Below are 27,607 nucleotides of genomic sequence, written 5' to 3' on the forward strand. Positions count from 1 at the left end.
TAGGACAAGCATCTGCTTATAAATATTCAAGTACATATATACTTGTGGCTTTATTCAAAGTGATGACATGTTTTCAAATGCAGAAATATATATGTATTTACGTATGAGGTTTGTTAAGAATATTAGCTTATGCTAAGTTAGTTTACTGATATTGAACTAAATTGTATGTATTACAGAAAAGTATATATGTTATATGTTTAGCTACCGTAGCCCGCTAAGAGAGGAACGCTGGTTGGTTGTTCCAAATGCGCACAGAGAACAATTCTGAAATATATTTATTCAGCTTGCATCTATTTTTTACATGGATAAATAATAAAGAAAACCCATCGCTCACATTCTGTGAAGAAATATTTATCGAAAATCATAGCCACTGACTGATGAAGCCATCACCTGCAAACACCATTGTTTCTACATATAAATCACGTATGCTCATAAATACACATGTATATACAAACATATGTACTTAAATGCAGGAATATTTTTGCAAAATCGCACTTATGTTACAATGCACAAGCGCTATACTTAGCAGCAACGGCTGGCGCATAATGACGAAAGCGACGAATAATCACATCGGGCGCGTGACTCCTTTCACATAAGCAAAGAAAAACACAAACAAAACAAAAAAAATAAACAAAATCACAATCAAATAAAATATAAATACAACAAGCACCAAAGTGAGTAATCAAAGTTGACAATAATTAACAAATAGAGAATCAGCTATTACTTACTTGCTCACAAGCGTCTAAAATAGAGAATGGGAGAAAGTGCAAAATGTAAATAAACATTGAAAGGGAAATGATTTGCAATGAGCACACAGATTACGATTAAATGCAGATCACACATGGAACGGACCAGAATGGAAAGTGTAATATATAGAACAGGTGTACCATGGCGTATGAGTAACATATATCCGTATGATGTTGTATTGTGATCTAATGACGTTTGGATTTAATGGAGAAGGTTAGTTATAATTACGAATTATAAATAATATATAATATAAATATAATTATGATCGTAGACTATAATAAATAAATAAACATATTGTTTGATCCTTAAAGAAAAATATTAATGATTGCAAAATTTTTTTTTTTTCGACTGATCAGAAAATCGATGAACGATTGATAAGATAATTAGGTTTTGAATATCATACATATTATATTGCAGTAAGTTATACCAATTATTTTTCCTTTTGTTGCGTGAGGCTTCAAACCTAACTGATGAGCAAATAGTTTATTCTTCTAAAAATACCAGATTGATTTTTCATTCAATTCCTTGATGAAACCTCCATAACCAATCATATTCATGCTCTAAGTTAGTTTTCAGTTTGCAGCATATGTATACAGGAAAAAGTTTCGACATGGCATTCCTGGATCAGACTATGTTACTACGCTTTAAAAATCATAAGCGGACTGAGCTCACTCTTTAACTCTGATAGTTTCGTATTATTTGTAAAAATATAGTTTTTATCGATGATGATATATCGATTATGTGTTATCGATATTTAAATTTTCGATAACTTTGTTGCTATTGTACATATGTTGCCGATCTTAAACGTTTCGATATAATTTTTAACTGTTGAGCATATTTCATCGATATTTAATTTTTCGATAGCATGTTTGCTATCGTCCATATCTTATTAATTTTCACCTTATCATTTAGCATTTTTATCTATCGGGCTGAAACATCGATTATACATTTGTTATAGATTTTCCAGTTTCCGATAAAATATTTGTAGTGAGAATTGTTCAAATCACACTACATTATCGGTGAATACTTTTTTATTTTAACTAAATTTTTTTCCAGCGAGCATAACAAATTTTTTTTATTACCCAAGTTGAGTGTCATGGTTGCAATTCGATATACCGACTATAAGTTCCAAATATTTCAATTTTTCGTCTACACATTGTGTTTCCTGCTCTAGAACTTGTGTTTTCTGCTCTAGAACTTGTTTCGGTGTCGGTGATTACCTGTTCGTTTTCGCTAAATTTCTTTATTTATTGGCATAATTACCATGGAGAGAGTATTTCGATTACATGTTATCAATTTTATAACTCTTCGATAGCAGTGTAGTAATACCTATGTTTTACTTCAAGATCTGCCTCAGAGTTCACCTCTTTTTTGGCACAAAACTTCTTGCCAACGAGTATTCTCTTGCGGCTGAGAAAAATAAAAAACGCGACGGTTGCTAGATTCTCAGAATAGCACAAATGTTTTTAATATATATTTACTCTCATCCAAAGATAAACTTATCTACAACATTCTTTAAAAGCACTACGTTTGCTTCTTTACACTTATCTATGCTTTTTCCGTCGAAAACTTGTTTATTTTCTATTTTTCATATCTTTCTATTTCTATTCTTTTCTTTTTGTTTTTATCAGCCAGCAACTAAGTTAGTTCACATGTTTTCCACTAATTTGTTTATAAACAACTTGAATAATTAGGCGCGGTCTGTTATCTTACAAAGGACGGATGTCTGCTTGCCAACGCTCCGGCGCTACCGCAGAGGCTCATCATATTGCACGCTAATGACTCTTACGCTCAGCCGCTCTGCGAAGCCGTCGGCGCTGGAAACTTGCAGTTCGCTTTTTAAGCCAATGCATGCTCGCCGCCAGCTTTCAGATACGTTTCTGAGTCTCAGGTGCAAGCACATCGCAAACAACAAGTCGTTCGAACACTGCGATCGCAAGCGAAGCTGAGCGCTGTGCTTATGCTTCTCACAACAACAAACAATAACAATAACAAAATATATTTACAACAACAAGAGCTATAACAACAACATTACGAGTTATAAAAACAACATTCAGAGTTTTGACAACAACAATATTAAACGTAATAACAACAACAGCACTGCAGCATCATCCAAGCAACAGCAGCAGCACTTCCAGTAGGTATCTTATGGGACATTTTGGAATTTCTATGCATTTCCATTGCGCTGGCACAGCGCTTGTGCACATTCAGTTGTCAATCGGGCGTTGCGCTTCGCAGTCGCAAGTCGGTTTCTTAGAAAATTTTCTTAATTTTAACGTTCATAAACACTCGGCTGCTGGCGGCATAAAGCAGAGATAGATAAAAACAAATAAAAACTGAATATCCATCGATCAAAAGCTTGGTTCGCACACAAGTGTACGTAATACACACACATACACTCGTACATCCATAAACTCGTGCGAGTAACGTCAGACGTTCGCGTTCGCCGCTCGGGCGCATGTGTACAAGCTCAACGGCGTTTGCCACAAAAACGTCTACTTTCGGTCTCGAGCGCGCTGAGCACATTCGCTTAGCACAGAAACAGTCAGCGTCTGCTCGCGTACGCACGCATGCGCAACACTTTCGCTTTTCGCTTGCGCCTTTTGCCAGTTTAACGTCGCCCTTTGTTGCTGCCTCTTGGCTAGTGTACGCGCTTTAATTCGTCCGCGCAGGATCAACGTGTTTTATCCTTCGTAGGCAACGTTTAATTGCCGTCTTTAGTGTGCGTGTGTGTGTGTGTGTGCATGTGCTTGCTTGCATCTGCTGCATGCAACAATTCAGCATTCAAGTTTACACTGCGCGAGTATGCCACAGCCTGCGTAATGCTGATTGGCGAACGGAACACATACAAATTCTACATAATCGGTTATAATCTATTCGGCAAGACGTTTTACACGCCCGCCAGCGCTTAGCTGCCACGAAAATTCGCCAAAAATATTTTTAAATCAATTTTTACAACGCGCTTACGTCGTTCCGTGTGTGCGCCACAATAGAGAAAAAACAAAAAAATTCGCAAAGTGCCAAATATTTAAGCATTTTACTTGTAAAATTACGTTTAATTAATATTCTAATTTATTTAACATTTTAATATTTAAGTAAACACTGCGCCTAAGCAAATACACTAAATCTACGTTTAAGTGCAAACACGAGCTGTACCTTAGTGAATAAGTATCCTGTGTGACGAGTGTGTGGAGATTTTACATTGCCAACCAGGACATCATTAATTTTGAGAGAAAATTTTTAAGTTAAGGAGAATTTAGAGAGGAGTGAAAATGGCAAGACAACGCCTACGCATTGGTTTATTACTAAGGTGAGTCAAATATTCCAAAAATATAAATTAAAATAATAAATAATATATGTATATGTGAAAATATAAATGATTTAGAAAACCAAAACAAAAATTGATAAATATTAAAATTAAAATATTTTGTGAAATTAAAAATTTTTCAGAATAAAAAAAAGTTAATTTGCATTTTAATTAAAATTTTAAGTTATATTTTTGTGGAACTACAAATTTTTGAGAAGTAAAAAAACAATTAATGGAAAACAGTTTGAAGTAAATTTTTACTCCAAAATTCAAAAACAAATATGCGCTCAATAACAAGTACATCAAAAACTAAACAAATTTAAAAAGTCTTGTACTGCAAGCAAATAAAAAATATCAGAAAAGAAATTGTTACTAAGATATATAAAACTATTGAAAAATATATGGAACAAATAAATTTTATGATGGTTTTGATAGAAAAAATTAAAAAAGTATAATTTTAAAATAACACTCAACATCAAAGTTCTTAGAGGAAGAGTAATGAACATTTGTAACAGCTCTGAAAAAAATATTGAAAAAATATTGAAAATATGTAGAAGCAATTGATAAAAAACCCCAAAAAACTAAATAAATTGTATGAAAAAATACGTTCGAACTGTTTAATTAATAGAAGATAAACTAAAAACAAAATTGAGTTCCAGATATTAAAATATATAAATGATTTTATTATTATTATTTATTTTATATAAAATTCCAAGTTTTTCTATGAAAAGTTTTCTAAATTACTAAATTCAAATAAAAATGAAATGAAATATATTTACAGTAAAAAATAATAATGCAAATTAATAATAACTTTTGTGCAAAATTAATATTTCTTAAAAAAAAAAAATAACTCAAATATAAATATTTTACGAAATGCTTAACTAGAAAATTTTAAATTGGTGATTATATTAGACACAATAACCACAAAAAATAAGGTAAATAAAGAAAGACAATATTCGATTGGATATTTAAACTTGCAAAAACTATTAATTCGCTAACAAAAATAAAATATAATAAAATAAAATAATATAAAATAAAATGAAAGTCTATAAAAAATGAAAAAATATAAAATTTAGTATAATAATATAAAATAAACAAAAATAAAGCAAAATATAATAAAATAATTAAAATTAAATATAATGAAAAAAGAAAGATAATTGCCAAATTTAAAATTCTTTGTGCTGAAGAAAATTTGTAAAGAGCGAATTTAAACAAAATATTACTTTTTTTAATGTTTTTTAAATAACTAAATTTCACAATTTTTTATGTTCAAATGTTTTTAACGTATGCTGAAAAAATTAATCGCCATATTTTAGGCAATTAAACAATACAATACACGCTGATAGTGTGCTCAAAGCTTTTCAAGGTATGTTTCATGTCATTAGACATAACATCAAGTTACTGTGACATTAGACTTGTTTCGGTCCATTACCACAGCAGAAGCGATAGAAACTCTCAAGCCAATGAGCTTACATGAAAGCATGCCCTAGTCAAAATTCCATCAGGATGAGAGCGAGTTAGCTTTTCTCTGTCCTCTTGCATTCTGGCGCTAGATTTGTAGATCTATAGGCTTCTAACCGGGCACTGTCTTATTGGTGCTCATGCTGTGATGCATAATATAGCTGTCTGAAAACAAATATGAAAGTATGTATTGAGAACCAATGAAGTTCTACATTGTGGAATATTACCGCCGAGCTTACTTTACAACAAACATAAAGCCAACCGTTTTAAAAAATATGAAATTTTTTTAGAGAATTTTTGATTAAAAACTGGAGGTTTTCACTTTAAAATTATTGAAATTAGATTTCCTTTGTAACATTTTAAAATATTTTAAGTTAAAACAATATAGCATATTTGAGCAATAATAAGGTGAATCTACACCAAATCTCACGAAAGTACATAATTTTTGTACAAGATCAAAATACAAACACAAAAACTTCGCTATTTGAATTTTTCATACAAAATTATATGAAAAATTCTTTGTATAAAAGTTATAGCTTTTTTCATTAGCTCCAACACTGCTATATGACCATTTTCATTAGGACTCGTAGTTTTGCCGGAAGACGAGACAAAACGTTTCTCACCTTCAAAAATTCAACCACGCTTCTTTGCTTCCTCTTCCCGACCACAGATCGCCCGAAAGTTAATTTTCCTTAAATGTCTGTTATTTTATCTTTCGTGTCCGATGCGTTTCAAACTAATAATATTACTTTTTTTCTTATTTAAAAATTATCTACAATGGTTTATTAAGAAATTTTCAATTTTAATAAAATTTACTATACAAAATGAGCTTGAATTGAAACTTTTTTATAATCTAAACGCCAGTTTGAAATAAAATATTTTACTAATCTTCAGAATAGTAATATTTTTAATAATTTTGAAACCATTTTTAATTTATAATATTACTGAAAACTATTTTTTATTTGGAATTTATTTTTCAGTATATTTGTATGAAAAAATATTTTTAAAAATTAGATTAAAAAAAATATAAAAAGATTTATATTAAACCCAAATATGTTCTGGTAAAAGGTCTCGTATAAACAATATTCATGCATATATAATAAAACAATAATAAAAATTTAAGAAACATTAAGCCTTTTAATCAAAGGTTTTTCTATTACTCCTTCTCAAATATCCTTTCTTTTTAAGTAAATGTTTGAAGAATTCTGGTAAAAAACTATGCTAACTGATTTTGTAACAAAATATTTTTCACTCAATTGTTCACATTAGTCTCTAAGAACGATGGTAATCGAAATAATCATAGGAAGAAAACAACAACTTTTTAATAATGTGATTAATAAAAATTCCTTGCATGTTGAAAATACTTGAAAGCTTCCTACAATAATTCCTTTAGCTCTTAACAAATACATATATACTTATTTACTAATATCTATTAAAAGATCTCCTTAAAAGATTCATAAAATTAGAAACACCACATTATATCAGAACAGCTTTAGTTCAGTTTCTAAAATTTATTCCGCACAACACTCGCTTGTTTCAAATTTATTTGCTGCCAGTGGCAAGATAACACTCGCCAAGAAATAAAAGTAGAAGAATAAACAAATATAAAAATAATGCAAATTAGCAAAAAAAACGGTAATTATTTTGGTGGCGATACCGCCTAAAATGCTTCCGTCAAACGCTAAGCGACTCTTGCGCTGCGTTAAAATTCAAATTAAAAACGTAATTAAATTTGCGACGCTTCTGCGCAACTTAAGCCATTTGTCGAACTCAAGGGCAGCACATTAAGCATGCGCACATTAAAGCTGCGGCAAAAACACTAGCAAAGCGGCTGCCAACAAGAAGAATTGGCACTAAAAGAGAATTAACTGCCAGAGGCGTTGATAAAGGCATAAAACCATAGATGTGTCTGCACGGCTGGCTGGCTAAAATTTAGACTCCAAATGTATTTATACGCGCACAAAGCTAGATAAGAGTCACATGTTTGAGAAGCACGCGTTGGAGCGTCATTTGGAGAATATGTGTATATGCATATATATTAATTACATATTCTTAAAGGCTTTTGCAAATATTGTTTGCTCGCACTTAACTCGTTTCTTTGTGACATAGGAAATCACAAATTAATTATGCAATTAATTTACTTATGGCAAATTTGCGTAAAGTCACCTTGGCAACGCATTGCTAGTGCGAAAGGCACTGCAAAATACGTAAACGCTAATGCTTTGAGTTATTCTGCGCAGACTCGACAAAATTTGCAAGTCAGATGACAGTTTCGCAGACATGAAAGAATTAGTAATTTAAATTATGCTAAAGTTATTAACACACACCCACTTCAAAGCATATGAAAATAAATTAAATCAGGCTTGTGACTGTGGGCTGCGGGTAGAAATTGTGTCAAGGTGATTTGGAAATTTATTCTAATATTTTTTTCTAGAACCAGTCAAGAAATATGTTAAAATTATTCATAAAAAAAAAGAAAACAACCAATTAAAAGGGATTTAATACGTCAAGATCATTTGAGATTTTTTGTTAATAATTAATTTAATTTATATTTTTTAATTATATTTTTAATAAATATTAAAAAAAATATATATTTTTTTTATTAAATTTTCAACTTTTGAGTTGAAACATGTTTTTCGATTTCTCTTCAGCCTGTTTTCTTACTAATAGACAAACTGTTAACTTATTTTTCTATTTTTCCAATTGTTAGTCATCTTTATACATAAAAACACAAAATTAAATTTAATGTCAGCATTAATTTTAACTCCTCCCCAACCCATCGCATACGCAGCGTTACCAATTTTTAGCCACAAGCTATATTTATTTCTCCTCTTTTTGTCAAAATCATCGCTTACTATTGCTACCCGCATCAATTTCTATGCACTATTTGCATTCCAAAGCAAACGCCAACCAAATTCGAAAGTCACCGTTAATGGTGACTGAAGCAATACTTCCGAGCTACAGTTTCATACCTTTGTTGGCTGAGACTTTACATAATAACTGCCATATGTAGGGAATAATATAATAAAATACAAAAACACTTCCATATCATTTATAGCGACTGCATAACCTTCAGATTATTAATTTATTTACGGATATATATGAAAATGTTGGTAAATTTTAATTAACTCTCCCTTTTCGGTTGCATTAAAACTGTTAGAGGAGAAGTAATGTGTATTTGTAGCAACTCTGAAAAGAAATATCGGGAGTATTATGCAATGAAAACAGTAATAATAGATAAATTAATAAAATTACATATGTTGGTGAAAAATTAAAAAATATATGGTCAATTGGTTAGAGATTTAAAAAAGAAAAAAAAATTAATCAAATATAGGTTAAAACTGCTTAAATAATAGGAGAGAAAGTAAGAAAAAGTTGAGATACCGATATTACAATAAATGTATTAATCTAGGAGAGTTTTTTATTAGTAATTTGATATAAATTTCTTATTTCCTAAATTTTTGTATGAAAAGTTTATTTTTGGAAAAACATGAACACTTCAAAATATAATAATATTCAGTAAGTCAAAAATTCTCAAAATTAATTACTTGATTTTAATTAATAAAAATAAATATATACATAAAAGAAAAATTCAATTCAAATCAAATTTTATTTGAGATATGATATGCTATAAGCTTCTCTACTACTAATACGCGAGCTTTTTATATCAAATAAAAAGAGTAATTTTTATAAAATATCAAAAATTAAAAAAAAAAATAATAATAAAATATCATATTTATTTGAACATTTAACGTATATTTGTTAGTAACCATAATCCTGTGGTATTAAAAATAATTTTAAAGTTCCGAATTAAAAAACCATTCATTTTTGGGTATACATATTTTGGAGACAAAATGGAAATGAAGAAAATGAAGCGAATGAAATGTAATTTTCAAAGAAAAGTAAAAAAAATCTATTTAAAATAAAACTCATAATAAACTGGAAATATATGAAAATATATCATCTTTCTCAATTAAAGATTTTAAAATTATATATATGTATGTTAAAATCAGTAATAAAATATTAAGGAATATTTAGGTTGAATTCAAAAAGATTTTAGTTCGTAGTATTATCATTAGGGTAGGTAAATAAAAGCAAAAAAACTAATTTATTTTATAAATTTTCGATTATGCTAAGCATTTTCGAGACAAAAACAAAAACTATTAATAAAAAAATTAAAAAAAAAAATAAATAAATTATAATTTTCATAGAGCAAAAAATTTGCTATCAGTTTTGCCATTTAAAATTATTTTCTTTTTTTCATTGAGTTAAAAAATTAATAAGAAATACAATTTCGCCTTTGAATAATCAAACTTCAAACGGTCATATGTATCTTTAAATGGTCATATGCATCTAAAAAATCATTCGAGACCCTTTTATAGAGAACTCAATTTCCCATATATTCTATGAAATTAGATATTTTTACATGAAGTTAGGAGCAAGATATGAACATTTGTATCTAATAAAAAAATTTATATAAACGTTAGGCGAGGAACCTTCTCTACACAACTAGGAACTCATAATTGCAGAGCTCATACTCATAAAAGTGACTAACAATTAATTTTCAGAGTACATAGCGGAAACAAAATATTTTTTTTTAATCCACACTAATAATTATTGTACTAAATTATACTAATTATAATATTATACTAATATTCTATTAATTGCTTAAAAAAAATAGTTTCATATACCCAAAAATAGGTCAAATTTACGAACGATATAAAGCCAATAAAAAACAAATAATTCAAAAAAATATTAATATATAAAAAATTAGCTGAAACTCATCGAAATCCAATCAAGATCTGTCATTAAATAATCTAATCTAATCAAAACCAACCATTAAATCACTAAAAAAATAAAAGAAACGGTAAGAAGCAAGAAATAAACCAATTTAGCTTACAACTAATGCAGATAACCACAAAATTAATTAAAAGCAGATTTCCAAGAAATACTCACTTTTCAAAACTCCAACGGAGCAATAAAATTTGCACGTGGAGCAAATCGCTTTGTTATGCAATTCTCAATGCGAAAAACCGCAAGAAATAAATGAAAAATCGTTTCAAATTAAACACTTCTCTCGAGGAAAATCGAAACACACTGAAGCGCGCCGCAAAACTTCAATAAGCAAATCAGTTATGTAAGCTGAAATAGTTAGGGAAGAAAAAAAAGAAATAAAGCCCACAATAAGGCACATAAAATGTCTGAATGGACCAATAAAATGCCGCAATAAATTTTAGCTTATCAAAAGGTATGCTACAAGCGGTTGCTAAAAGGGTACAAGACATTCAAATATACATATATATAGATAGATATGGACATATATATTTATGCACGTGTCTAAGAAATTACATGTACTTATGCGCATATCTATTCGAAGAATCTCCAAAGCCCCACACATCTTATGTTTTATTGCTATTGGACTGACCGGCAGCGGCTGTCAGCGCACAACTCATTTGCAACCTACTTACATATCAAATGAAATTATAACAATAGCCCACTGTTGTTGCTTGTTTGTTGTAATGACAAAAATGTGGTAGGCATATGTTGCTGATTACCAACGAAAAGCAAAAAGCCAGTACACAAAAGCAAACAATACAACTACAATAGCAACAGCAACAGCCAGTTGGCAACAGCAGCAATTAACGTATGTGCGCGCGGCTTGAGTTGGTGTTGGTGCTGGTGCTGTTTGCGGTTGCTTGCCGCTTGTTTGAGTTTCACTTTCATTTTCAGTCAACCTACATAAGGCTTTCCTTGTGTGCGTGTGCGGAGACTTTGGCATAAAGGTACAATACAATGTAAAAGATAAAGCGTGTTAACAAAAGTGGAAGAGCAGAGACTTGCCAATGTGAGAAAAGAAGCGACGTGGACATGAGATATATTATATATGCAATTGATTATGTATCATATATGTATATGATATATTTGTATGTAAGACAGTTAGATTATGTGTTGTTGCGCAAATACATATATTATAAAAATTACTATGTATTGCATTAATAGAAGAATATGTACTGAGATAAGCTTAAATTATTGCGAATAGATTTATTATAAGTACGATTGCCTATGCATATAAAGTGTAGTAAAAATTACCATTTTCTGATAACTAATACAATATATAGCACTTTATATATTTTTGCTCAAGAGCCTAACTACCAAAAACAGCATTAAATAATTTAAATTAGTACAACTGTCATCTAAATATGTCAGTTTGTATGGCAGCTATACATATGAGCAAACAATAGTAAGACTTTCTGCATAACTTTAAGATTCGTAATTTATTCTTCAAAATCTGTGTCATCTCTTCAAAGTAATCCCGCTTGTGCCATTATCATGGTGCAAAACCCTACAGTTGTCGCCCCATTATTCCGGCCTCTATTTATGTATAGCTTCACGCAAACAACGCATAACAATCAAATAGTATTCCTTGTTGACTGTTGGACCAATCAGAAGGATTTCGGAGCGCACCACATATCGATAACCGAAGAAAACTGTTACTATAACTTTCATTTTTTAGCTGCTTTGATGCGTTCTTTTGATCTCGGTTCACCTTTACAACGATATTCGGCCGACTGATGGTCTGTTTCCGGGTTGTAAGCTTAGATCCAAGACTCATCGATAGTATAATATGAAATAATACAAAAATTTAGTGATATTGGAACCAATCCTGCTTTCCCCTTCTCTTCGACCCAATTAATAGTTCAAAATGGTTTTCACCGATTCTTCCGATACTGCAACGATGTCAGTAAGATGTCTGACTGCTATTCGTTGACAAGCACCAATTTCTTTCTTTTATTAATTATTATCTGTTAATTTTGCTGGCCGTCCTGGACGTGGTTCATCGTCAACGCGTTCTTGACCCTCTTTGAAGAATTTATACCAATCAAAAGGGGACAATAATTTATGCCGCATTTTGAGAAGAAATATATCTTGTCAAATAAAATAGTTTAATAAAATAACTTTTTTTGATCCTTTGGCTTATATAAATGCTATATCCTTCATTGTTCCGATTTCAGCAATTTCGGCAAATTAGCAGCTTTTTGTGAAGAAAAGGTCGTTTGATCGATATCTCAAAACCTGTATTTGGGTGATATACTGAAGAAAAATATTCAATATTATCAGAAAAAATATTTTATATACTTTTCACTTATTTTTATATATTTTTTTCATAAATATATTCATGTATATATATATATTTTTTTGAAAATGAAAATTTCTTTTGGCGTTGATGCAAGAATAATACTGATTTTTTGTTCATGTACAATATTTTATCAAACTAAAAAATTTTTCAAGACAAATTAGTAAAAAAATAAATATTCACAGTCACGTAAACCTTTTAAAAGTTTAGAAAAGATTTTAATTAATCATTTATATAAAGATTAATGTATAGGTGTATATATTTATATTCATAAGCATATTATGTGCCGCTTAGTTAATGCAATCATCAAGGGAAGTAAAAGTACATATTGACCCTGATCAATTTTCATGGCCAGTTGATGACTTTTTTATAGTTTGATAGCAAAACATGGCGAATACCACCGAATTTTAAATGAACTTCGCTTGAAAGCTGACCAAAAAATTATACAAACATTTAATATAAAAATTTATTACAAAAGGTAAATTTCAAAAACAGTTAATTATTATTTTTTCTAATCACAGACAGAATATTTTTCTGCCTTTTCAAATCAGTACAGCGTAATTAGTGTACAAATTATAAAATTTTTTAATTAAAAAAATATTAAAAAATAATATCCAGCCGAGCTCTCCCGAATCCACTTATTCCAAAATTCCATTAAAATGCACTGATTATGTCAGCGCTTACAAACTCATCCGAATTGTTTTCAATTTCATTTCGTTATTACGAGTCTTTTGTAGCTGCATAAATTAATCAAGTCAGCTGACTAATTTACAAATCAATGAAATGCGGTTTGTTAATAAATTTGAACCTCATCCGCCTTGGTGTTAGCTCGCTGTTTGCCTGCTTGCCTTTTTGCCAATTTCGCTTTTGCTTTCATTCCAGCTCGGCTTTTACGATGGGCAGTCAACATGTTGATAACGCTTTGTTGCTAAATGCTAATGTTGCATGTTGCTTTACAAATGAGTGTGTGGTGTGTTGTTGTTTTCTAATTTATTGCTTGTATGCTATAAAATTATGTTGTTTTGGCATTTTTTATTGCTTTGATTTCGATTTTGATTTTTTTTCTTATTTGCCTTTATCGTTTTGTTGCATAATGTATGGTGAGCGAAAGATCATTAAAGTCTGTAATAATTATGCAATATGTGATAGCTGTAAATGTTGTTTAACTTAGAAATAGCTGTTTCTACTCAGTTGTTGTATTTTGCATATGAATTGATGTTGCTGGAAAGATTACGAAAAGTGGTATGAATTATTACCAGAAAGCTTTTGTGAGAGTAGAAATTTTGGGTGTCTTCAAAAATTAGCATATCAATCATTTATAATAGTCCGAGAAATAGTGCTTATACTAGTTTTGGTCCAATAACTTAATAACTTTATTCAAAGAGTCCTTCTTTATTTTGACTTGGCAATAGCAATGGCTTTTATGGTCAAGTAATTTATAACATTGCCTTTAATTAACGTTTCCACGATACGAGTATTTCGATCTACTTTAGTAGAATAAACCCAATTTTTTTCCTAAAGAAATACCATCACGCCAACACTCCTCAAAGCTAATTTGAAAATGTCTTTTTAAAAAGCATATATCAGTATTTCTAAAACTCATTGAACATTTTTCAACAAGTTTTTTTCAAATACATTTTAAATAATTAAGCCACTGTCAAATAAACCGCCTCCAAGCCATTCCAATCACAGACCCAACAAAAGCTCGTAAAACCGCTAAACACCGCAATAGTCGCCACAAGATACAAAACTGAAATAAATTAGTTAGCAAAATTAATGACGAATGGCATTTTCAATTAATCAACAAGTCACTGGCGGATATACAGTGGCAAGCGCTCAAAAAAGTAGAACTGAAATGAAATTAAAACCAGTGAATGTGAGCAAAAAAAAACGCTGAACTCGTGTCGTGAGCATTTGTCTAGCAGTGACAGATGATTTGAGGATGATTGACAGTGTGGCGCACCTCGGGTTTTGAAAACTAGCTTTGAATTAATTGGATTTTGATAGATGTGGAAGATGCTTTCGGCTGAGCTTTTTTGCGCTTTAGCGATGCGGTTGCTATTTGTTTTTAGGCTAGTGAACTGAGTTGTGTTTAAAAAGTTGATGGTTGTTAATAATACTAAAACATCTGATAGTTGATGAGTTGTTATTAAAAAAACTTGAAATAATCAAAAAAAATAATTAATTAATTTAGTTAATTTCAATATGTTGTTAATTAAAACGAATCATAAAAAAATTAGAAGTACGTATTTAAAAACATAAAAAATACAAAAAATTTAATTTAATTATTCAAAATAAATAATAATAATATATATTATCTATATAAACAATAAAAATTATTAAATAATTAATATAAATTAAATATAAATAAAATTAAGAGAAATTATTTGATAATTATACAACATAAATAATTAAATTAAATAATTAGTTTAGTAATTAAAATTATAAATTATTTAATATATAATTAATATAAATAAATTGTTAAATTAATTAATTATTAAATAATTTCTAATTTTAATTAGTAAACCAATTCTTTAATTTAATTATTTATGTTGTACGAACAATTAGTTTCATTTTCAAGAGCATTAAAAATGTGAAATAATATAAAATATAATATTTAATTAAATAATTAATAAATTAATTTTATTTAATTCATAAATTATTTTATTTTAAATATTTTTCTACATTTAATTGATTACTTTAAATTTATAAATTATTATTACGATTTAGATATTATTTTACATTTAATTCATTAAATTATTAATGAATTAATTAATTTTTTAATTTTTTTTTTAAGTATTAATTAATTGATTATTATGATTTCAATATTATTATTTTACAATTTTAGTGTTCTAAATAAGCCTTAATTTTATTTTTTTTTTATTATGACTTCTCTTAACCAACCATATTTTAATAATTTGCATTCTTTAAAAAATGTAAATCTAATTAATTAATTTAAATATGATTTAAATATGTTTTCTATTAGCATTTAACGAAAATCTCGAACTTAAAACTGGTACGAAAAATTTTGAGTTAGACCATTGTTATATTTTTTGCTTAAATTAATATTATTATAAAATTTATTTTTTACCACAAAAAACTAGTTCTCCACTAGAAACCAACGCTTCTCTTAATCCATTCTTCATTTATATATCTACTACAATTCATCACAACAAATTGTTCACTTCAAAAACGTGTTTATTTTGAACTCTTAATTGCCACCTTGAACCAACATGAAACTGCCTAAATCTGAAGCATGCGAAACACAATTGCCAATAACTGTTCTCTTTAATTTTTTTTTTAAATTTTTTTCACAATTTTTGTATTATTATTATCATTATTTTTTTAGTATTTTTTTTTTATTTATTTGTTTGTTAATATTTGGCATTTTTCTGTCTTTTAATATCTATATTTTTTTTATTCTTTTATTTTTAAAATAAATTTTTTTTTTGTTTTCTCTTCACTTTTGACTACTTTTCTCTACTCAGAGCTATTTTTTTGGTGTTTTTTTATTTTACTTGAATTGACTCAGTTCGCTTTTGTTTTTACTCAAATTTGTGCAAGCCAACTGGTTCTCTTAACCTGAATTATCAAAAAAAGATTGCTAATTTATGTAAATATTTAGTATGTGATATTATTTTAGACTTAGAGCATAATTCTTCATACTGCACTAACGACTTGATGACGCGCTTATAATTCCAGTTAAACGAGATTTATGATATTTTGTAGAAGATATTTTTAAGAAAATATTTTTATGGACATTTTTTATATTTTCTCAATAAAAGGTTATAACCAAAAAATTAAAGAAAATGTAAATGTATGGCAAAAACGTGTCTCTCATTATTTTCATAGTTCGTGCAAAACTACGTTAAACATTTTTTTAAGTTAAGAGCTCTTCAAATTATCTGATTATCTGATCATCCAGCTTCTGAGTTTTTACTCGTAAGAAACGTTTCAATTATTTTTTGATGTCAATAAATTTGCAAATAGCTTAATGTTCATGTTCTCGCTCAGTTCAAATATCAGGGTCACTGCGGAAGACACTTAAATCTGGTACAGAATACTCGAGCAGCATAAAAATTGCTATACATGTTTTTATGTAAGAAGTGCAACTTCAAAACTATCAATTATTGCAAGTAATTATCGCAATCTATAATTCATATAAAAAATATATATTATATATACTTATATTACTAACCCAAAAAAGTGCTAAAAAGTAATATTATTTGAAACAAATTTAAATAAAAAAAATCACTCAACGGCACGAGAAACAATAAACGTCAATCACACTCAACGCAAATTAGCATTGAATAATTGTTATAAATTTGCAATTTTTTTTTAATTTATTACTAGTATTGTTTTTTTTTGTGATTTGCTGCTTTGGAAGTTCCCACTTGAGTAACGAAAATGAAAATTCAAGTGCGCCACAAGCAATAATTTTGGTTTTTGCACTTTTTAATGGGATTTCAATCGACAAGCGGCTTCATGCGCTCATTTTTTGCTTTTTGAGCAGCGAACTTGAATTTGTTTTGGCACAAGCAACAAAACTGAAGAGTAAGGCACGTGATTTGTAACACGAAAAAACAACCCACGTATGTGTGTGTGTATTTCCTCTGATTTATTTACTGCCACTTGCAAGCACACCTTTGAAATATAAAAAAAACAACATATACACATACAAACACTCAAATATGTATGTATGTGTCCGCAAATCACACTGAACAACAAAAAAAACATAATTTTTTTAATAAATACAAGTGTACAAGCACTTACACGCCAATTACTTGAATTGTATACACTTGCCACAAGCCAGCTATTCAGCCAGCAAGCAACAAGTGGCTGTGCAACAAATGAAGCAGCAGTGTCAGTCAAAGTGGCACATGGCCTTCCAGTTCGCATCGGTGGACAACGATGGCCACTCGAATTGAATGACGCGCCGTAAAGCATTTACAATTTTTACTCAATTGCAAAAAGCAGCTGCTTACATACATCTACACATTTATCGCATACATGAACAAGATATATGTGTATATGTTTGTGTGTGTAATTCTCTGAATTGGCCAGCATTTGCATACAGGTAACAAGAACTTCAAGCCGCACAACGCATAGTGTCTAGGTGTGAAGAATTGAAATTTTCCAGCTAAATGCACAGCGCTTCAGCGTAATCGAGTTTGTCGCTTAAGTCTTTTATTTGGCGAAGCCAAGTGTGGCGGAGGCGCATCTGCCAATGGCGATTGACCTTATACGTAGCGTTAATGAGTTGTTGTGTATGCAAGCGTTGGTGTTGGCAAAATTTTTGCTAACAACAACAACAACAAAAATAATTAAAACAACAATAAAAACTTTTTGTGCATATAGTTATTGAAAAAATCATTTATTTAACAACAAAGTGGAGCAATTGCTTTTTCGTGTGCCTTTTTTAATTTTTTTGTCGTTGTTTTTTTTCTAATTCATAAAATTTTTTTATTAATTTTTTTTTAGTTTTTTTCAATGTATTTTTTTCTGTTTTCATTTTTTTAATTTTTTCTTGTTTTGCTTTATTGCACATATTTTGTTTATTGCTGCTATGCGCAGTAAAAAATATAATTTATATTTATGCAAGTTGACGTTTTCCGCTGAAATTGATTGTTTATGGCGTGTCCTTGAAATTCGCACAAAGTCAATGTGCAACGCCGTGTTGAATGTCAGTGGATGCTTCGCGTGTTATTAAAGCCAAACAAATTGCTTTGATAGTATGGCATGTAATTATTTTGAAAAATTAAATCATTAATAACAGCTGCAAAACGCTGGAATGTGACAAATCGATTTCGAGCAGATAAATTATATAAGCAATAAGTAAATATCAGTTTCGATATTTGTCAACGGCAAATGTCATTAATCGTTTCGTCTTTTTGTTTTTTTTTTTCTTTTGTTTTTTTACAAAAAAATTTATTTTTATATTTTTTAATTGCAAAAAAAATAATAATTTTTTATTTTTTATTTAAGAAAAAAAATATCTGATGTGAACAAATTTTATCTTTTTAATTCTATAGTATTACTCTTTTTTGTGTTGTTGCGTTACTTTTTAAATTATTTATTTTACAGTTTTTATTTAAGTATTTTCAATTATTATTTTAATTCTTTATAAAAATTTAAATAAATTTTAAAAATGTCATTTAAAAACTCTTATTTTTTTGTTGAATTATTTTATTTGAGGGTATAGTGAACTTATTTATGTTTAAAATTATTTAATTAAAAACTTGCATTAAAAAGTGGTGAAAAAAAAATTATTTTATTCATACAGAAATGAAATGATTATATTTTCGTTACTTTTTAATTCAAGTTTTGTTATACTATTTAAAGAATTTAAAGTTCACAAAAATTTTAGTTTTAAAATGTTTTAAAATCATTGCAATATTTTTGTTTTTTGGGTTACATGTTTTTTGTTTTCAAAATCTCCAAAATATTTTGTTTTTTTTCGGTTTTTTAAGTTCATTTGTTTCCTAAGTATTTTTCTATAAAATTTGATATATTTTATTTTTATCTACAATTTTAGTTTTTTTGGTCATTAATAAATATATTTCACATTTTATATATTTTATATACTAAAATTTATTATTAAATTTCAAAAAAATTTAAAACTAAATTTAATTTTTTTCTAACACATTTTTTTAATTTTCAATTCAAACATTTTTTATTAAAAGAAAAAACAACAATTTTTATATCATTAATTTAATTATTAATACTTTTTATTTAAAAAAAAACTCAAATACAAAAATATCAAAAATAATTTTTTTAGTTCATTATAAAATTTTTATTTAACTTTTTTTTGCTCACTTGAATTTCAAATATTTATTTAATATTATTAGTTATTTGTGTTTATATTTGAGTTTAGTTTCCATAAAAATATATTTTTATTAAAAAATATTTAAAAGTTGAAAACAAAATCTGTCATGAAACTAGGATATTTCACTCTCTTCTTTTTTAGGTAAGCAACAATATAAGTATAATATTATTAATTTATTTATGCGTGAGTATCATAAAATATCTTTTTAACTTTAAGCCACTTTAATATTTTTCCACATACTACAACGCTTTGGAAACAAACGGTTTTTTATAACTTCCAATATTTTTATTCCTTAAAAAAAATTGTAGAAATTCTTTAGAGTATTGACGCCATATTTTCTATGCAAAGTTCCTCAAATAAGTTTCCAAAGCTCCATAGCATTTTATTTAATAAGCTCAAGTAATATAAAATAGTATTAAAAATTAAGTAAAGCACACTCCTCAGTAAAACATCGTGATCAAACCCATTTTTCAAATTGGTTTCCTACCTTTCTTAAAAAATAAAAAACGCAAATACTAAAAGCCCCACAACAATGCCACAATCAAGCGATGCACACGCAACAAAATGAGGACGATCACCAACAAGCCACAACAAAACTTTACATAAATTACGTATTCAGATGAAAGTGAAATCTCTTTAAAGCACAACACTAACTTCAACGCAGCAGCAGCGGTTAACGCAACAACTACAACATACTCACCGCACAGCAAGTTTGCATGTGATCGTAAACCGCAACGAAAACGAAAGTGTTAAGTGCTGCTGCGATCACCAACACCAACATCAACACCAAAACAGAAACGTCACCAACACGCACACACACACACACACACAATCACGGATCAACTGACAGTCCGACTTGTTGGTGGGCAGTGAAATTGTGAAGATGAAACTGGCGCGAGAGCTCCGTTTTCACTGCCGCATGTCCAACAAAGTAAGTGTTGTTGCTACCACGTACAGTTGTTGTTGTTGTTCGCGCCTGTGACGATGGTCAACGGTGAAGAGCACTCATTTGCTCAAGTTGTGTAGGCATCACATCAGCTTTGACTTGAATCACTCGCGCGGAAAAAATGTAGCGCTGTTTATACAACATCTCCGTCAAGACGAACTTCATGCGATGCATAACGTAATCGTTGCTAATGCGTTTATTCAATAGCGTGAATGTGAAATGCACGACACAACGCAGCTGGAGTGACAACTATACATACACATATTTGTGCGCCTATACATATATATCTATATATATATACATATATTCATGAGTTTGTAATAGTTATCTTGTTGGCCATTGTCATGTGGTGTCATTACCGCATACCAAGAGAGATAACATGCTGAGATGATAATACTCCTATATATATATATAGATATACATATATTGAATAACATATAACATGCCAATCTAGCGGTAAATATACCACATTTTTGCATGCAGTCTCTTTACAGGAGGTGTTGCTTATGATTTCGTGTGGTTAGGGTGCTCCTGAACCATAAAAACAAATTCTTATATTACTATATATATAATTTAAACAGCGAAAACATATTTTATAAGCAGAAGAAGACTTAAAGAATTAAAAATTGATATTTTATTATGGTAGTCGAAAAAGTCTTCTCGTATTTCTAATCAAACCTCAACTTTTTTTTTATATTTATACCTATAAATATCTAAACAAAATGTACCATTTTGGTCGACCACTTTTTGCCATTTTTCCGCTAGAGACATTATTCCCGCAGTGTAAAACTTTTTTAGTGTAAATCGAAATCTCGAAATTTCCAGAACGAAAGCGAGCGAACCATTGTAGTGATGCACGAACTGATACAGCATCGTCTCCGTAAATTTCACAAATTTCATTGGTGACTTCCATGGCATTCTTCTCTTTTTTATACAAAAATTTCAAAATATAGCGAATTTCTTTATTATTTTCGCTCATCTTTGAACAGCTGTAACTTTTTTCAGCTTCTTCGAATTTAATTTGTTTTTGGTTAAATAAAGCTTAAAATCTCACCTTTCTAACACTGTATGGTATGGTGATTGGTAGCACTGGAGATATATGACTGCAACGACATCTATCTATTCTGTATGATGAATACGAAAAGACTTTTTCGACTACCCAATATAATACCAAAAATATTCCACTGGCACGCATAATAAAATTATTACATAAATAAGGAAATCATCTGTATACAAATTTAGAGCTTACAATGTATGCGATCTCGCTATGAAAGAAAATGTTGATCATCCCAATCACTTTCACCTTTTTCACTACAGAAATGTAAATGATCCTCAGCTCGTCTGTTTAAAGCTGCTCGTCATGGATTTTGAGTGTTGAAATTATTGTGTATTGAATTTTTTTTTCTGAATTTGAGTTGCACAAACTCAGCTGCAAGTGCAGAGTGATCCAAGTATATATTTTTGATTAAAAAAATTTTAAGCAAAGAATCAATATTCTATTTTTTTTGAAAAATTATTTAAAAATGTGCCTGCCTCGCATAGTTTCTTGTTAGCATAGCGAAATGAAGCAAACTTTAAAAAGTCGTAAATGGTTTTTTATCTATTTACATATTCGTCTTCACAAATTACATGCTTACTAGTTTTTTTCTCTCAAATAACGTATCCAGCCAACTTAGCCCAAAGATCATTTAGAGCCTACAGAAGGTCAGCTCAACATTGATGTTTCTACATCGCAGAATTTTTCACTTTTACAATGTTTCCAACAGCATTTCCAATACAAACAAGGAAAAAATAAAAAAAATATACAACGATTTGTTTTTGATATAGATGCATATATATTCTATAGAGATCTGACCTTAGCACTTTGCTCAAGGATTGTAGCATAGTCTTGGATTCCGAGAAAAATTTCGTGAAGATACCTTGTCAAATGAAAAAAAATGTTATGCAATCAATCAAAATATATACATACATATTTGCTTTTTGTAAAAATATAAAATATTCTTAATGCTATTCTAGTTTGAAAATTGAAATTTTGGCACTCCAATTGAGCTGTCATAGCATCAGAAAGCCCACAATACACGAAAAAAAAACAGTTTTCTTTTGCAGAATTGTCATTCATACCAGACCATAATATATTTAAAGAGATAAAAATGGAAGTTCCAGTATTTTTCAATGTTTAGAGTCAGAATTTGAGCCTGAAAACACAAAAGCAAAATAAAGATTAAATTGCTGACTAGGTGTAATATCTCATATTATCTCACAAATATCTATTCCGCAGTTTCAAATAGCCAAACTAAATATTTTTTTAAAAAAATTGTGCGCATATTTAATAATTTTGTTAAGCATACTTCTTTGCGACACTGTAGTTTCAGCACATAATTGAATTCACTTTCGTTAATTTATCACATAAACTGCCAATATTACAACAGCGCTCATCAGCGGGCATTTATGTCGTCATCGGCCGCCGGCTGTTAGGCTGTGAAAAAGCACACGCATGCGTCCTCATTTCACACACTCAAGTGCATGTGTGTAGGCACGTCTGTCTGAGCACAGAAGCACACTTAAATCAAAATCAAGTTTGCATAGGCAAGGCACGTACGTACGTGTAAATATGATTTGTTTTATATAAGAAAGTGCAGAAGCAAACAAAAAGTGTTGGCTAACAGTTGGCTCCCTCATTAGCATAACAAATAAAGTAGAAAGTTTATATTATTAATATGAAAAGACCACCTATCAATGGTTAAATGTTTCTAAGTGCAAGGTCGCACAAACGCTATGCTCTTTGCGTATAATTAATTAAAAGTCGAAGACGTCATTGGTTGGACGCGCAGTCGAGCTGATTTGTGGAATGCAATTGGCCGGCATTGATTGGAATTATGGAGAGACATTTGCTTACATACAGCGGTAATTAGTTATGCGTGTATGTGTTTAAGTTTTTATGGAGTTTTTAATTTTTTATTTATTTATTTATTTATTTTTTTGAATTATGTATTTGTATTTTGTATTATTTGCAGTGAGTGTCTACTTTTGAGCCTTATAAACATTTCTTAATAGTTTAATATGTGACAAACGCCTGCCACTGACGATTGTTTTCTATTTTGTCGCGTTGGGGCGTGTTTGCCGATGATGCAAGCTTACTGATGTGTTTGTGTGAAAAATTATTTCCGTATGGCTTATTTATAGCACAGTTATACATTGTTGTGTATAAATACCTGCTAATTAAGTGTAAATTTGCATTTATATTAGCGTTAATTAAGAGAAAATGAAAGACTTTAAAATGTATGCAGTTATGCTTATGCATAAGTATGAGAAAAAAACAAGAAAAAATGTTAATCAGCTGCAGCGCTGCTATAACACCCTTCACAGCTGCAGTTTTTCATAGCATAAAAGGGAATTCACAGATCTTTATGTTGATTTTGATCAGTCAGTTTGTAAGGCAGCTATATACTAAAGTGGTCTGATCTGAGCAAACTGTTCAAAGATTATAACATTTTCTTAGGCAATTATCACTGCTAGATATCGGTATTGTCAACTAGAGAAGTTTTTCATACAAACAAATTTTAGGTATCACAGAAACTGGTACTGACGGACATACAGACACTGCTGAACCTACTCAGCTCATCAGTCTGTTCATTTAAATATACACTTTATAGGACCTCAACCGTTTGCTGCCCTGTTTAGGGTATATAACAATTATTCTATTATGAGATTATTTTATAAGCTTTATATTAGTTGGGAAAGCTAGCCAGAATCTCCGAAATTTGCACAAGATTTATAAAATAGTGTGTGAAAATCAATTTTTTCCAGAGTTTCTTCAGATATAATAATATTAATATAAAATATATATAAGGTATACTCCTTTAATGTTTAGGAAAGACTGAAAAAAGAAGTAAAAAAGTGAATTTAATCACAGTCTTGCTTACCAAAGTAATTATTCGGCTTTTTCACTAATAAAATGGAACAACAAATATTTTTTTTGTTGTTGTGGATTAGTTTTATATTTTTATTTACAATGTCTTAGAGCCTTTTCAGGTTTTTAATTCTTTGTTATGAGAACATCTTTCAAATTTTTTTTGACAATAACTATTAACCGCAATATTTCAGCGAAAAAGCTCGGTAGCATTATTTTTCTTATACAATTCTTAAATTATTTCTCGAAACAAAAGACTTGAGCTACAAACTTCATGTTTGAATGAATCAAGCTACCTACGGACTGAGTGAACTAAAGACTTAAGACGAACCTGTTGCATCTAAAAGTCAATATACAAATAAATTAAAACCACAAAAGACTTAAGCTGCAAACCTCTGTCCAAATATTATTGGCTTTCTTTCAAAAAAAATTCCTCAATAAATTCTTACGAAAACATCCATTGCACTTTCATCATGCACTTTTTGCTGCTCAAGCAATCTTTAGTATAATTTCTAAAAAAGTTGCATAAAATGCAGAAATCCGTAAGTCTTTCTTCAACATTTTATTCTAATTAAATATAAGCCAACAATGCCACATACCTTTCAATCTTTATCAGCCCAAAACGTGTTTTTATTAATGCGTCTCCTTTTTCTAAATGATCAAACAACTCTCTGGCGCCTACATTCTAACTGGCCATTTGATTAAGTGTGCTTTTATGCAGATGTGGTATTCAAATTAAATTTTTCGTATAAAACTAGTATTTGGTCTAACGATTTTTTTATTCTTGCAACAATATTTCATTTGATCAAATTCCTTTCTCAAATGACGCTAAACTTGTTCAAATTCTCTATTTCACTCATTGCAAGTTCCTGGACGCTTTGCATCTTTTTCAGGCTTTCAATTCTTTGCTATGGCATCTTTTCAACTTTTTTTTACAATAATTAACGACGCAACAAACATATCTAATTGCCCTGCAGTCTTCAGCGCACAAACTCAAAATAAACCAGTTAATCGCGTACACTTTCTCTTAAATTATTCTGGTGATTATGGGTGAGTTGTGAGCTCTTCTTTGGCATGAATAATGAAAACGTATTAATGTTTTTAATTAGTGAATATTTTTTGAGCAGCTGCTTTGAGCTTTACCTTTGCATAAGCATTTTTATGAGTTGATCTTATGTTGAAGCAGCTGATTTGGTAATAAAAACTCGCAATCAATTCGGTTTTGGAGTTTTATGGTAAACTTTTATGTACTAACTGCATTGTATATTTGTAATATATGAATATTTTTTGGTTTTTTATATAAAAACTAGTAATAAATTCAAGTTTATGCGAACAAACTTATAATGTTTATATTGCAACATGTAGTAGTTTTAATTTATTTTTAGAAGCCCTTATTATAAACCAAATTTTTCTAAAATACATATCATTTCAAATATATGTATGTATAAAATTATTTTCCATATACAAAGCCATACTAAGAAAAAAACATCTGTAAGAACTTGCTTTCCCAGCGCCAATGCACAAATAATTTCAATCAACAGAAGACTTAAGCTACAAACTTGCTGAACCAAAATGTCAAACTGCAAATGAACAGCGTGACTAAAGACTTAAGGAACGAACTCGTTTTCCTACAGCAGTCAATGTAAATGAATAATTTGCAGTAACAAAAGACTTAAGCGACGAACTCATCGCATTTAAATGCCATTATTCTATTCTCTTAAGATTGCAAAAATTTGTATTAATGTGGCTATATTGTCAGGTTATATTAGGAAAATGCGATTATTATTGTTGTTTTTAAGCTTATAAATCTAAATAACTGCATTTCATACATAACTCAAATAATGTTGGCGTGAGATGGACTCTTCGAGGCAAAGATACCTTCCAGTTTATAATCAGATAAACCCAGGAAATATGTAGTCCGAAGGAATAGTATTTCTTTACATATTTATTGAGTCTGTAAAGCAATTATGAATGGATATTTTTAGGCGAATTTCCATACTGTTAGGATATCGTGTAGATATACGCTAATCATGAGAAAGTGGAGATGATTATGAGGCATTCAATTTATTATTGAAAATGTAAAAGAGTTGGAGAAATTAAGAAAATTTTTAGGAAAGATTTTCGTATTTTGGAAAAATAAATGATAGTCGTTGAACTTAAAGAAAAATCGAAAATTGCTGTCTTGTTTTAGATCTCTCTCACTCCCTCTATATCTTTTAAATATTCTCTCTGTAGCCAAAGAGAAGCTCCTCTGCTGTATTTCTGTTGATTTCTTTTCTGTCCTTTGAAAATAAAATTTTAATTTATATCTCGTTTTATTGGCTCAAGTTTCTTTTTTTTTTTTGTATATTAAAATTTTCTGACATTTTTCTTCTTTTTAATATATTTTTTATATTAAAAAATAAAATTATTATTATTTTTAAATTAAAATACATACATATATTATCAACCTTTCGCTATCATATAGGATAAAAAATTTCGAAAATTCTCCAATCGCCTACAATCTCTTACTCTATTTCCCACTTATCATCTCCTTAGTCAACCAGAAGTTTCACTCTTAAAAAAATCGATAACAATTTATATACATTAATAAATGTATTTACCTAATACCATTTTTGCACCGAAAGCATAATCCAAATAAACAAATATTAGTTAATCACTTATTACTTTTATTTACATTTGTATTGCCGTAACACTTTCGTTTTCGCTTCGTTCATAACGCTTAATTTGCTTTACACTTCCACATTCATTTATGCCCAAGCTGAAATAAGTGGGCACACACGCGAGCGCTACAACTATTTCACAATGTTTGTTGTTGTTCTTGCCTATTCGCATTTACATTAATATTTTGCGCAGTCGCACGCACACTTTGGCGTTTGCACAGAAATAGTTTTGCGCTGTGCTTACTTTGTTGTTGTTGTGTGGCTATTTGCGCCACGCACACACAACTGGACGGCGCTTATTGTGCAACAAGCTGCAAAAATGCACACTTTGTTTCACCGCGCATTCGCGGCATTTCGCTTCGCCCCGCCATTCGTCATTTCGGCATATTTGCTTCACCTTCTTTGTCGCAATTTTTACTTTGGCACATGAAAATACACAATGCGGTATTGACTTTAGTTGACTGCATTTTCTTGCGTTGTTTTTGTTTTTGTGTCTGTACATTTTCAAGTTTTGCTTTACGATTACGTTTACTTATTTACGGCAAGGTAGAAATAAAATAAAACAAATATTTTCTTCTTTCATTTTTTTATTCAGTTTCCCTTACTTGTTTT

At 29.6% G+C, this 27,607-nt stretch overlaps 1 protein-coding gene across 1 annotated transcript in view; it reads left to right on the forward strand.

Moving 5' to 3' along the window:
* Positions 1 to 2,854: 2,854 nt before the first annotated feature.
* The window catches only part of LOC120768623, a 52,439-nt gene continuing 27,686 nt past the window's right edge, over positions 2,855 to 27,607 (forward strand). The window contains exons 1-2 of the mRNA XM_040095390.1: positions 2,855 to 2,884; positions 3,844 to 4,057. Coding sequence (XP_039951324.1) covers positions 4,020 to 4,057 — 38 coding nt within the window. The 5' untranslated portion in view covers positions 2,855 to 2,884; positions 3,844 to 4,019. The remainder of the gene's footprint in view (positions 2,885 to 3,843; positions 4,058 to 27,607) is intronic.

Source organism: Bactrocera tryoni, chromosome 2 (genome assembly GCF_016617805.1).
Source record: "Bactrocera tryoni isolate S06 chromosome 2, CSIRO_BtryS06_freeze2, whole genome shotgun sequence".
Taxonomy (NCBI): domain Eukaryota; kingdom Metazoa; phylum Arthropoda; class Insecta; order Diptera; family Tephritidae; genus Bactrocera; species Bactrocera tryoni.